Source organism: Zalophus californianus, chromosome 9 (genome assembly GCF_009762305.2).
Source record: "Zalophus californianus isolate mZalCal1 chromosome 9, mZalCal1.pri.v2, whole genome shotgun sequence".
NCBI classification, from domain to species: domain Eukaryota; kingdom Metazoa; phylum Chordata; class Mammalia; order Carnivora; family Otariidae; genus Zalophus; species Zalophus californianus.
The window spans coordinates 6,117,879-6,131,334 of NC_045603.1; the positions used below are offsets into that span (position 1 = coordinate 6,117,879).

At 53.5% G+C, this 13,456-nt stretch overlaps 1 protein-coding gene across 2 annotated transcripts in view; it reads left to right on the plus strand.

Annotated features, from left to right (window-relative positions):
* SCUBE1 (signal peptide, CUB domain and EGF like domain containing 1) overlaps positions 1-6,956 on the plus strand; it is a 142,917-nt gene extending 135,961 nt beyond the window's left edge. For both annotated transcript variants that reach the window (XM_027594583.2, XM_027594584.2), the window contains one exon: positions 1,433-6,956. In XM_027594583.2, coding sequence (XP_027450384.1) covers positions 1,433-1,585 — 153 coding nt within the window. In that variant the 3' untranslated portion in view covers positions 1,586-6,956. The remainder of the gene's footprint in view (positions 1-1,432) is intronic.
* The last annotated feature ends 6,500 nt before the right edge of the window (positions 6,957-13,456 follow it).

A 13,456-nucleotide genomic window follows, 5' to 3' on the forward strand; every position in this document is an offset into this window, starting at 1 on the left:
CCAGGAGGGCCGAGACAAGCTCCCTGGTGGCGTCTAGCCCAGGACCTGGTGACTGGTCTTTGGGCTCCTCACCAGCTGCCAGCCTCACTTCCCTCATCTGTGAAACATGGTGGGAGCTTAAAATCAGTAGAATCCGCCCCCACCTTTGGGACTGCCTGCCTCGTCATCTTCCTCGTGGCCTTAAGAAGCAGAGCCACCTTGTCATCGAGGGGCACTGTGTCTGTCACGCGGCAGGCACTGGCCAGCTCAGGGCCCCGACCCAGGGTTTTGCTCGGGCTCTGGGGGTCTGGCCCTGGCTCGGCATCTGGGAAGATAGCACTCCCAGCCTGGGAGCTGAGGTGGGCGGGGCTAGAGCAGGGTTGGGTCCCCTGGCTGTCACGTCCCAAGTGGGTGGTCCTGGGCAAGCCCTCTGAGAAACCAGGGGTGGCTCGCCGAGTGTGGGTCTTCCAGCCCCGGGGCTGGCACAGTCCTGCACACAGTAGGCAGTTTGTAAGCAGAGAGCTTCCCCCCCAGTGCTACTGCACCAGGAGCAGAGCTGGAGATTCTAGAGCCCGTCTGTGTAGTGGGAACCGGAAGGTCGTGCTGGCCTCTCCATCGGTCCATCCTGCAGACAATGCCGGCTCCCCTCCTTGCCCCTCCCCTGCCGCCCTGGCCCTCTGCGCACGGCTCCACCCTGCAGCCAGGAGCATCTTTGCAGAACTAGAAGTGTTTCCATCACTTAGGACAAAAACCTTGGCCCTCGAGGCCCGGCTGGGGATGGCCCCCACCTGCCTCTGAAGCTGTTCAGCTTCTCTCCCTCTCCCTCTGCCCCTCCCCCAATCATGTGGGCTCTCTCTAAATATATAAATAAATCTTTAAAAAAAAAAAATCAAGGGCGCCTGGGTGGCTCAGTTGGTTAGGCGACTGCCTTCGGCTCAGGTCATGATCCTGGAGTCGCGGGATCGAGTCCCACATCGGGCTCCCTGCTCAGCAGGGAGTCTGCTTCTCCCTCTGACCCTCTTCCCTCTCGTGCTCTCTATCTCTCATTCTCTCTCTCTCTCTCAAATAAATAAATAAAACCTTTTTTAAAAAAATCAAAAAACAGGGCTCCTGGTTGGCTCAGTCGGTTAAGCGTCTGCCTTCGGCTCAGGTCATGACCCCGGAGTCCTGGGATCGAAACTCGCGTTGGGCTCCCTGCTCTGCGGGGAGCCTGCTTCTCCCTCTCCCTCTGCCTGCCGCTCCCCCTGCTTGTGCTCTCTATCTCTCTGTCAAATAAATAAATAAAATCTTTTTTAAAAAATCAAAAAACAATTCATGGGGAAGAGAGTCTGTGGGGCCTTCCCCCCCTTCCTTGCAGACACCCCACAGGCCCCTCCAGGGCCCCAGATACTGAAGAGGCCCGCAGCCCCGGCCTCCTGCGCGGCCTCACCCCCCACCTCACCGTGTCTTGCAGGACAAGAAGCTCATCAAGGCCCTCTTTGACGTGTTGGCGCATCCCCAGAACTACTTCAAGTACACAGCCCAGGAGTCCAAGGAGATGTTCCCGCGGTCCTTCATCAAACTGCTGCGCTCCAAAGTGTCCCGATTCCTGCGGCCCTACAAATAATGCCCTGCTCGGGGATGGCGGGTGTCCCGACGGGGAGGGGAGCGTGCCTTCCCTCCACAGGAGAGGCTAGAAGGCGGCTCCGCGGGCCTCCACACTCTGCCTTGGGAAGCCACCACGGCGTCTGCCCTTCGGAAACACGGACCAGCCCGTGGGGGTGAGACCACGTCCAGGCCGAGACCCCGGCCCGCCGCACTCCTCGGATGGCCCCACTGGGAAAACACTGCGGCTTTTCTCCCTCGCTCCCTCTGCCTGTTCGATTCCAGGACAGCAGCCTCTCCTGAGCGGCACTAGAGGACCCACCCGGGGCCAGGATACCCTGTGCACAGCCAGGTCCTGGGCAGAGAGCACATTTGGGGGGGGGTGGCACGTGGCCTTACCTGACGCCTCAGGAGGGGGGAGGCGTGGCTGCCTCTGTCCCCAGGCAAGCCCTGGGAGGCATCATCTGAGACAGGAAGCCAGGCTGCAGGGGGAGGGGTGTGGGAAGGCGTCTGGGGAGCTTTGATAAGCCAGTGTCTGCACCTGCAAGGCATCCACACCCCACCCCACTCCTCCGGCCACGGGCCCGGGACACAGGCGCCATGTGGTGAGGCTCTAAGGATTCTGTGGTGGGACAGAAAAGAGCTGCTAGCGGAGGAAACTGTAGATTTGTGCTTTCCCTTGATAGAGCATCTAATTAAGTACTATATATATATATAACTATAAATATAAATATAATATACTTCTATTTGTGGGTATTTTAGGAAAATCCTCTTTAGTAACTATAAATATGAAATGCAACCCCGCCTCTTCCCTCACAGGCTGTTGCCAGCATCCCTGAGTGATTAACCGCCCCGCCAGGTGCTTGCCACCGGTTTATGTGAGGCCAGGAGCCTGCAGGATGGGGAGAAGGCAGGCTGGTTCTGGACACACTCTGGAATACACATTCTTGGGGAACTAGGCTCTGATGCTTTGCTGGAGTGTTGCCCTCAGATAGAATGTGGTAGAAGGCAGTTTCCCCGTGGGCTCTTTCCTGTGGGTACAGGGGCCCAGCAGTAAACTTCGAAAGGGGCCTGTGCTGACCCTGAGGCCATGACCTTGGGGTCTGTGCCGTGGCCTCGTGCCACAGGGAAACAAGGCCTTCCCCACATGAGCACAGGCTGTGCCACTGCGAGAGGCCTCAGAGGGCAGGTGGCCAGCTTCCGGAGGCCGGGCCCTGAGAGTGCTGTCTTCTTTCTGCCGCGCCACGCTGCGCCCCTCGGAGAGTCTGTCTTTAAAGAAGAGAAGTCCAGAGTCTGACCCGGTTGCATGGTGTCCCCCTCAGCCAGGAAGCCCGTGCCAGGATAGAGCCAGAAATCTCCCCGCAGCGCTGAGGCCTCGCCTGCCGGCCACCACCCATGTGACGTGCATAGGAAGCGGTCTGTATCTTTAGGGTTAACAAATGTTCACAATTCCAAGAAACATGGAAGAATCTTAAAATGAAGCCCAGTCACCCGTCCCAGGTGCCCCTAGGCTGTGCCCTCCTCCTGCCCCCGCACCCACGCTGAGCGAAGGGCATGGTTTGAGACCCGTCCATGGCACGCTGCAGATGGTGAAGCCTGGGGCCAGGCAAGTGGGGTCTGGGGGTCGATGACAAGGGAGGCCAGGACAGTTTCACAATCCAGAACAGGGCTGGGAGCTCAGAAATCGTTCCCTGCCGCCGCCCACGTCAGCAACGGCAAGTCCCTAGTTTGAGGAACGCTCTGCCGCCGGCGCCTTTTCTGCCAACATCCAACTCAGGTCGGGAAGGGGCCTGGTGGGCAGGTCAGTGTGAGCCCTGAGCCCTGTCTGGGCCCACACCACCCTTCCCTAGTCTCGGGCCCTGAAGGCCAGCCTCAGCTTCCAGCAAGACGCCTGTCTTCCCTCCCAAGCCATTGCGCATCCCCAGAAATTACACGAGTGTCCTCCAGAACGGCCCAGAACAGCAACCACCCAGGGGAGAGGACAGGGAGGGGTTTTTGAATAATGTTCTCAGAACAGGACCAGAAGGGCTCTAACCTTTCTTGAACGCTTCCTGCTGCCCCTCTGGGTGGTTTCGGGCAGTCGCCACCCACAAACCGCCCTAATCCACTGGCCCTTCCAGTGGGAGCCCACCCATGTTCTGTGGCTCTCCCCACCATTGTGGTCAGACCTGCCCGCTGTTACCCCAACAGAGCAGGACAGATGTGGGGCCCCTCACCCTCACAAGTACCAGGAAGCCACCCCAATTTGCCAGCTGCCGACACATCGCCATCAGCCCCCGCCCCACCATCAGGGGCACTCAGAGTCCAGGAGTGGGGTTTGTCCTTCATCTTGATGTCAGCCCTGAGCCCCACCCTGGGGAACTTGAGGGTCCCACTGTTAAAGCCAGCGCTGTCCTCGGTCGTCGGAGCCCAGTGGCCGTGGGAGAGCTCCCTGGGCAACAAAGCACGTTTGTCCATGTTCCCGTGTTGTGGAAGCTGGTGGCAGGGCTCGAGATGTGGAGGGGCTGAGCCAGAAGGAGCACACCCCCCTCGTGGATGGGACGTTGGCCTCAAGCGGCCCCAGCCCAGCCACTGTCGCCCCTCACCTGGAACGGACCCTCAGCGGCTGGCCAGTCAATAAACTCCAAGGAACAGAGCTAAGGAAGAAGCTTCTGGAAGCAAAATCTTGCCCACTGGGCCGGGACTGAAAGGGGCCAAGGCCTGGAAGTCCTGAGGAGCTTGGCTCTGCTCCTTGCGGGGCAGCCGGGGACGCTCTCTGAGGATGGCAGTGGAAGACCAAGGGGGCCCCCCCACACCGGGTGCCTGACGACGGCAGTCAGGTGGGACCCAGGACTGGCGGACCTGGAAGAAGCCCTCTGCCCCGCACCCCTGGCATCTCCTGGTCTCTGCTTCCGTGGAAACACGCCAAGGAAAAGAAGAGACTCTGCCTCAGTTCCAGTGGCCAGCTGGGCCCTCAGCGAGTGAGCACTGGGGTCACCTCATCTGCCTCCGAATTAGGCTATTTTCCCGGCTACGCTCTTGCCTGAGCCAGGGCCTTGCAGCTACAGTGTTGTGCTGGCCTCTCCCCCCCGCCCCCCCCCCCCACCGGGGCTCTCCACTTAGTCTCGACTGGCCCCAGCAGGTGGCCTGGGCCAGTGGTGGTGACCTCGCTCTGCCCAGCTCTAGCTCCCCAGGGGCAGTCTTTGCCAGTCCCTCCTCACCTCTGTGGTGACAGAATTAAGGGGGGGTGGGGCCCAAGGTGGCGACCTCAAGACAGCTTTCCCTCCTGCCATCCGTTGGTTGGGGACGCGCAGATGAAGTAGAACCGTAACCCGGGCCAGAAAGTCACCAGAGATAAATGGCCCCAAGAGGCCGCTTCTGAGAGCCCAAAGACAGAACTTCTTTCCTTCAACCTCTTAAAACCCATGTTTCCCACCGGAACCTTCGTTCCCCGGGGGACACGGCCAAGATCAGCCATTTTCCACGACAATAGGCCCCAGCCTGCTGGAGCTAGAGTGGGGGTCTGAGTGACATTTGGGGGGTTGGATAATTACGCAAACGTCTCCACCCACCACCTTCAGCAGGAAAATAAGATACTGAGCTAAGTTAGGTCATTTAGCAAACATTTGCTGAGCGCTTACTGTGTGCCAGGCTCCTAGGAAGGAGAGACCACAGCCGTGGGGCTGGCAGAATCCCCGGCAAAGTCCCTCTTGGTCCCAGCGATAAAGGAGATTGAGGCTGGCCTGGGGGTGGACAGAGCCCAGTGCTACTCCGGAGAAGGCACTCCGTCCTTCCAGCGCCTGCCAGCGCCCCAGGTGGGGATGGAGGGCGTCGACAGAGGGCAGAGCCGAGCAGGGGTCGCCGGAGGCGTCCCGAAGTCCATCTCCCAAAGGAGGAACTGCCGCCCGCCCGGCCTCACCCTGTGGCCGCCCTCCCCCCAACCCCCGGCAGAGAGCTACACGGAGAAGAGCGCAGCCACCATGCCAGGACGGCAACCTCCGCCCCGCGCAAGAGGCCCCTTTCTTCACCACGGATCCACATGGTGGCCACTCAGCCCTTCTGACCCGGGTGACAGCGCCGACCTCATTCAGGCCAATGGCAGAAGGACCAGCGTTTGAGAGACACCACCCGTCCACAAGGAGAGTCAAAGCCGCCAGCTCCTCTCCTCCCGTGGCTGCCTCTGGAGGCGCTAGTTCTGAGCACCTGCTGTATGCCAGACACAGGTGTGGGAGCGGAGCTGGAGTCGCCGTATCCAGCTTGCTTCTTGGAGAGGGCGGCAGGAGGGGGCAGGCCATCCCCAGGCCCAGACGCCGCAAGCATGGCCATGCGTTCCCTCCCAGCACCCTGCACAGATGGCCCCCAAAGAGCAGGACCCTCTGTTTCTCTGAGGCCCTAGATGGGCCCCTCAAGTCTCAAGAGGAAGCAGTGAAAGGCCTGAGTCCCCCAGTCGCCAGGCTCTGAGGGGCAATCCCTAGGGCCCTGCGAGGCGGGTGGGGCCTGACGCTCCTCCGACGCGGAGGGCGAGACTCTGGGAGGCCCAGTGGCATGCCCCTGGCGAACAGCTAGTAGTTGGCAGAACGGAGACTCAAACCCAAGCCCATCGAAACCCAAGCTAGGAGATGTCTGTCTGTGGGATGTTGACGACTGGATTGTATGGATTGGGAATGCGCTGGGGAGCTCCGGGGCAGGGATGTGGCAGGTAGGGAGGACGGAGGTGGAAGAGTGTGGACGTAGTGACCTCCCCTCCCTCTGGAACAAGCGCTAAACTCAGAGGAAGGCCGGCTTCTGCCTTCTCCCCTGCGTGGACAGGATGGAAGTGTCCGTTCAGACTCGGGCCTGCAGGCCAAGCACGGCCCTGCGCACCCCCGGAGAGATGCTGTGCGCCCCCCGTCGGCCCCTCTCGCAGGCTCCGGCGCACAAACATGAGACAACGTGGGTGTCCCTCGGCAGACCGTGGGCTGAAAAGTAGGGGCACAAAGAGAGCTCACTGGTGCCCAGGACTTTGTTTTCCAGTTCAGAGGCCATGTAGATCCCCAAGAAATGTCTTAGTCCACTGAGATCAGAACCTTGAACAGTCTGAGCAGACCCAGTCCATACCGCTTGTGAAATGGGATATCTGAACACCACTGGGGGGCCCGGGAGGAGGGGGAGGGGGGCAGGGGAGGCGGGGAGGGGAGCAGAGCGCTGGGCCCTTGTTCCCCCACCCTCCGCTCTGGGTTCTGTGAAGGCGCTGTACAGTCCAGGCATTCTGGCAACCCTTCTGTCTACAAGGTGACAGATATCGGCGCAATCATGTTTTTATTTTGGTTGCCTCGAATATTCAAGGTTTTGTCTTCTCCTTCCTGTTCATACATATGCATGTAATTAAACGTTTGTGGAAATTACTTTAATAATAAACAGGAAACGAACTTAAATGTTGCTCCTTTCTCGCATTCATCAGAGGTCATGATCCGGGGTAGAAAGGGGGAAGAAAGAACTAGAATCAGAAAAAAAAATCTTTTCAAACATTCCTTGGCTATAATTGAGGGCTACAAGTAAAGGAGCTACGGTAAGCTTCTGGAAGGCAAAGCAGTAGGTTTGAGATCCGCGTGATCCACATGTGACGAGCACCCAAAGGTAGGGGACGGACGTGTTCCTAGATGAGCTACAGGGAGATAGAACGTCTGAGGCTGCAAGGCCACCGCTCCTCATGCCTGGCCGTGGGAATCGAGAATGCTCCTCTCCGCTGTGGCTTTCACCTTGGAGTCACGGTCACCGTGAGCCTCGGGGGATCTGGGACTCCTCAAAACTGGTTGCACAGTCAGTGCACGCACATGCCAATGTGTTTCTCTGGGAATACGACCCATGGCTTTCATCACATTCTCAAAGAAACCTAGAACGCCAAAAACGCTGACAACCATTCCTCTCCTCAACAATGCTGAGAAGCCTCTGGCATCATGCACTCAACAGGAGAAAAAACAATTTCATAAATGATATTAATATTCCAAGTGAGTGACAGTAAACGGCAGAGTTGTTTGGCTTGTTTGTTTGATTTTTTTGGTTTAACCCAATGATTTAAAAGTCTAAGGAAATTTCTGGAATATACCCAAAAGAACAGAAAGCCAGGTCTCGAAAATATATTTGTATACCCATGTTCATAGCAACATTACTCACAATAGTCAAAAGATAGAAGCAACCAAAGTGTCCATCAGTGGATGAGTGCATAAACGCCATGGTCCATCCACACCACGAATAGGATTCGGCCTTCAAAAGGAAAGAAGCTCGGACACTAGCTACAACGTGAATAAACCTGGAGGACATGGTGCTGAGTGCGAGAGGTCAGGTCAAAACAGCAGATACTGTGTGATTCCACTTAACGCGAGGTCCCTATGATGTCGTTTTTGAGTGTAGGTGAGGTTCAATGGGGTCCGGAGGCAATGGCCAAGAAAGAATTCTTTATTTTTATTTTTATTTTTTTAAAGATTTTATGTATTTATTTGACAGAGAGAGACACAGCGAGAGAGGGAACACGAGCAGGGGGAGAGGGAGAGGGAGAAGCAGGCTTCCCGCCGAGCAGGGAGCCCGATGCGGGGCTCGATCCCAGGACCCTGGGATCATGACCTGAGCCGAAGGCAGACGCTTAACGACTGAGCCACCCAGGCGCCCCCCCCTTTTTTTTCTTTTTAAAGATTGTATTTTATTTATTTGAGAGAGAGGGAGAGTGAGCATGAGAGAGAACCAGCGAGAACCAGAGGGAGAGGGGGAGGGAGCCCGATGCGGAACTCAATCCCAGGATCCCGGGATCATGACCAGAGCCAAAGTCAGACACTTAACGGACTGAGATATCCAGTCACCCCAAGAAAGAATTCTTGAGACGTCTTTGGTGCAAAATGGTGGTTTTATTAAAGCCCGGGGACAGGTCGTGCGGGCAGAAAGATCTGCTGCCTTCCACCCCCACCACCCCAGGGATTAATGAGGAGCAAGTGATGATATATTTTGGGGTTGGGGCAAGTAAAGACAAGGGAAGTTTCAAAAGGATTTTCATATGCTAAAGAAGACACACAGGATACCGGAGGCCTTGCTTATTATCAAACCAAGGTTGTTTTTCCATCTAGCAAGGTATTAACATTAAGACAGTAGGGAGTTTCCTGGAGGAAGGTTGTAATCTGCCTCCTCGAGGATTTGTCAATGGGCTACAGATTATAAGGACCTTTAATTTTATCTACATTTCCTTCTGCCTTTGTTTCCCAGATCACCTAGAGGAGACAGAAAGCAGAGTGGTGGGGTCAGGGGCTGGGGGAGGGGGAGAGGGGGAGGGGGAGGATGGGGAAAAGGGGAAGTTTAGTGAGGACAGTTTCAATCTAGGAAAGATGAGAAAGTTCTGGGGATGGATGGATGGTGGTGAAGGTTGTAAACAATGTGAATGTGCTTAATGCCATTGAACTGCGTATTTTTTTAATGATTAAAATAGCAAATGTTGTCTTATGTGTATTTTGCTACAATCTTTAAAAGTCTAAGAAGCAAACAGTGACGTCCGCTGAGCACAAAACACACTGGACATTTCTACTGTATTTCCCCCCAAAGCTCCCATGAAAACAGGCTCAGGGGCACCTGGGTGGCTCAGTCGGTTAAGCGTCTGCCTTCAGCTCAGGTCATGATCCCAGGGTCCTGGGATCGACCCCCACATCGGGCTCCCTGCTCTGCGGGGAGCCTGCTTCTCCCTCTCCTGCCTGCCGCTCCCCCTGCTTCTCTCTCTGACAAATAAATAAATAAAATCTTAAAAAAAAAAAAAGATTAGGCCTCTTTTGGGCTGGAAAATGAGCTGAGAAACAGTGCAGTCCAGCTCACAGATACGCGAGAAAGTGGAGTGAAGTGGACTTACTCCCCAGGTCGCCAAGTCCAAGGTGGATTCCAAGCTCCTCAGAGAGCAGAAGGCCCCCATTTCAGCTCCTTCCAGCCTGCTCGGTGGGCTGTGGCACTCCAGAGGAGGGTGGCCCATTAACATTTGAAAAGATGTTCAACCCCATGAATAAAACCAGAAATACAAACGAAGACAACAGAGACACCATTGTGGCGCTAGGTGGGCAAAAACGAAGCCCGATACAGCAAGAGTCAGAGAGGGTGTGGGTGAATTCTGCTGGTGTAAACGGAGAGGCTCTTCCACATACGTGTGCCGGGAAACACACACAGGAATATTCATCGCCTCTCATTTATAAGATGGTAGCATAGTCACACAATCATTCTACAGCAGTGAACATTAGCCAAGCTGTACCTCACACCACAGCAGAGATCTGCCTTAGAAACATAAAGGGCAGCTTGTCCTGATGAGCAGTGGGTGATGTATGGAAATGCAAAATCACTATGATGTGGTTCTGGAATATAGGTAAGGTTTGGTGGGGTGAGGTCCGAAGCCAACGACCAAGAAAGAGTTTGTGAGACGCCTTTGGTGCAGAATGGTGTTTTTATTAAAGCACGCGGAGAAGACCCGTGGGCAGAAAGAGGGATTGCACCGGGGTCTTGAGGAGGGGCTGACTATATTCTCAGGAGGGGGGGCAACTAAGGAAAAGGGAGGTTTCAAGAAGATTTTCATATGTTAAAGAAGACTCACAGCATACGGAGGGCTTCCCATTGTCAAGTTAAGGTTGTTTTTCCCTCTAGCAAGGCATTAACATGAAGATAGTTGGGAGCTTCCCAGAGGAACATTACACTCTGCCCACTTCAAGTATATGTGAATGGGCTCCAGGTTAAAAGGACATTTAATTGTGTCTACATTTCCTCCTGGAAGCTAGGTTACTGATAGAAATGCTTTGTTCTTGGGGCGCCTGGGTGGCTCAGTTGGTTAAGCGACTGCCTTCAGCTCAGGTCATGATCCCAGGGTCCTGGGATCGAGCCCCGCATCGGGCTCCCTGCTCCGCGGGAAGCCTGCTTCTCCCTCTGACCCTCCCCCTGCTTGTGTTCCCTCTCTCGCTGTGTCTCTCTCTGTGTCAATTAAATAAATAAATAAAATCTTAAAAAAAAAATGCTTTGTTCTTGTAGATTGCTAAGACATTAGTAAACTGAGGGAGCCTCGGGTCTTGCAGGACTGTGAGCTCTATTAAGTTAACTATTTGTTTCTCCTCAGCTTTAGGACAGCCAGGAGTGCAAGAGGGATGTCACAAACACCCCATGGGGGGGGGGTTATGGGGCGTCAGCCTCTGCTCAAGGTCTCCGCTTGTCTTCTGCTCCCTCATCAACTGCGTTGTACATGTGAAACTCATGGAACACGGTAGCTTAGCGACACTGGAATTAAATTAAATTTAAAAAAAAGTAATAACATAATGTACAGGAACAAGGCCAGGATGTCTGTTCTCCTAACAGCATGGGAGGTTCTCGCCAGGATGATTAGACAAGAAAGGAAGGAAGACATCCAGGTTGGAAAGGAAGGAAAGCATTCTCTATTCGCAGATGGCCCGTTCTTGTACATAGAAAATCCTAAGGAATCCACAAAAAAGCTATTAGAGCTAATAAATGAGGTCAGCAACTTTACCAGGGATAAGATCAATTTGCAAAAATCAATTACATTTTGGGGCGCCTGAGTGGCTCAGCTGGTTAAGCGGCTGCCTTCAGCTCAGGTCATGATCCCGGGGGCCTGGGATCGAGCCCCATGTGCTCGGGCTCCCCCCTCAGCAGGGAGTCTGCCTCTGGCCCTCCCCCGCGTGTGATGTCTCTCCTACTCTCCCTCTCAAATAAATAAAATCTTTAAAAAATCTATTACATTTCTACATGATGTGGGAAACAAAGGCAGAAGAAAATGTAGATAAAATTAAATGTCCTTATAACCTGCAGTTCATTGACAAATACTTGAGGCAGGCAGAGTATAACCTTCCTCCAGGAAGCTCCCTACTGTCTTAATGTTAATGCCTTGCTAGAGGGAAAAACAACCTTAGTTTGACAATAGCAGGGCCTCCAGTGTCCTCCTGCGCGTCTTCTTTAGCATATGAAAATCCTTTTGAAACCTCCCTTATCTTCACCTCCCCCCAACCCCGAAGTATATAATCAGTTGCTCCTCAGTAATCCCAGGGATGGTGGGGGGGGGTGGGGGTGGGGGTGGGGGGGATTGGGGGTGGGGGTGGGGGGGATTGGGGGGGTGGAGGGGGATTGGGGGGGATTGGGGGGTGGGGGGCATTGGGGGGGCAGCAGCTCTTTCCGCTCATGGGTCCTGTCCCCTTGTTTAATAAAACCACCATTTTGTACTAAAGACGTCTTAAAAATTCTTTCTTGGCCTTTGGCTCCGGACCCTACCAACACACCAAAGTTCAAAACGCTACAGCATATATAACAAACAACGAATAATCTGAAAATGAAATTAAGAAAAAAATCCATTTAGGGGCACCTGGATATCTCTCAGTGGGTTAAGCGTCTGACTCTTGATCTCAGCCCGGGTCTTGATCTCAGGGTTGGGAGTTCAAGCCCCGCATTGGGCTCCACACCTGGCATGGCGCCTAGTTTTAAAAAAAAATCCATTTACAATAGCATCAAAAAAAGGATAACCTACTTAGGAATAAGTTTAACAAAAGAAGTGCAAAAACAATTTGGCAGGTCCTCAAATAGTAAACTTAATCTATGACCCAGCAATTCCAGGCCTAGGTGTGTACATCTAAGAAAACAAATATGTTGACACAAAAATGTGTACATGAATGTTCACAGCAGTGTTACCCATAACAGCCAAAAAGTAAAATTAATTAATTAATTAAATTTTTAAAAAAACAGCCAGAACGTAGAAACAGCCCAAATGTCCATCAACTTCTCTACACACAAACAAAATGTGGGAAACCCACACAATGGGATAGTATTCAGCCATGTAAAGAAATGACATACTGATCCACGCTAAATTATGAATGAACTTTGCAAATAAAATGCTCAATTAAAGAAGCCAGTCTCAAAAAGTCAAATTCTGTGTGGTTCCATTTGTATGAGCATCCAGAACTGGCAAATCCCTAGAGACAAAAGTGGATCAGTGGCTGCCAAAAGCTGGGAGGGGTGGAGAGTTTCATTTTCATGTGATGGATGAGTTCTGGAGCTAGACCATGGTGATGTTTGCATACCACGCAACCTTGCGAATGAACACACTCAAAAAACACGGAATTGTATTCTTTAAAGGGTGAATGTCATGGAATGTGAATTCGTTCTCTGATACAATAAGCAATAGGTATTTGGTCTTTATCCCAGTTCATGGCACACAGCTTCTAAAACCCGTGGAAGTCTCCAGAATGATGTCTTTTGGGTACCAGTGAAGGACTGGGGGCTGGGCGCCCATAGCTCCAGGGTGGGGATGGTTCCCAGAAAGACCAAGGCATAGTTAGAGGATTGGACCTTCTAGCTCCATCCCCTGACCTATGGCCAATGATTAAATCATTGGCGGTTATGTAATGAAATCTCTATGAAACACCCCCACAAAGTGAAGTTCGGAGAGCTTCCAGGTTAGTGAATGCGTGAAGGTGCTGTGAGGATGGCACACACCCCTTTCGCAACAGAGACTCTGCCTTTTTTTTTTTTTAAGATTTTATTCATTTATTTGAGAGAGAGCACAAGCGAGAGTGCAGAAGCAGAAGGAGCAGCAGAGGGAGAGGGAGAGGCAGGCTCCCCGCTGAGCGGGGAACCCGACACGGGACTCGATCCCAGGACCCGGGATCATGACCTGAGCTGAAGGCAGATGCCTAACCGACTGAGCCACCCAGGTACCCTGGACTCTGCCTTATGCATCTCTTCCATCTGGCTGTTCCTGAGTTGCATCCTTTATAATAAGCCAGTAATAGTAAGTAAAACACTTTACTGAGTTCAGTGAGCCATTCTAGCAAATCATCAGACCCAAGGAGGAAGTCATGGGCACCCCCTGAATTTATATCAGGTTGGTGAGAACCACAGCTGACAACCTGGGACATGTCGGGTGTCTCAA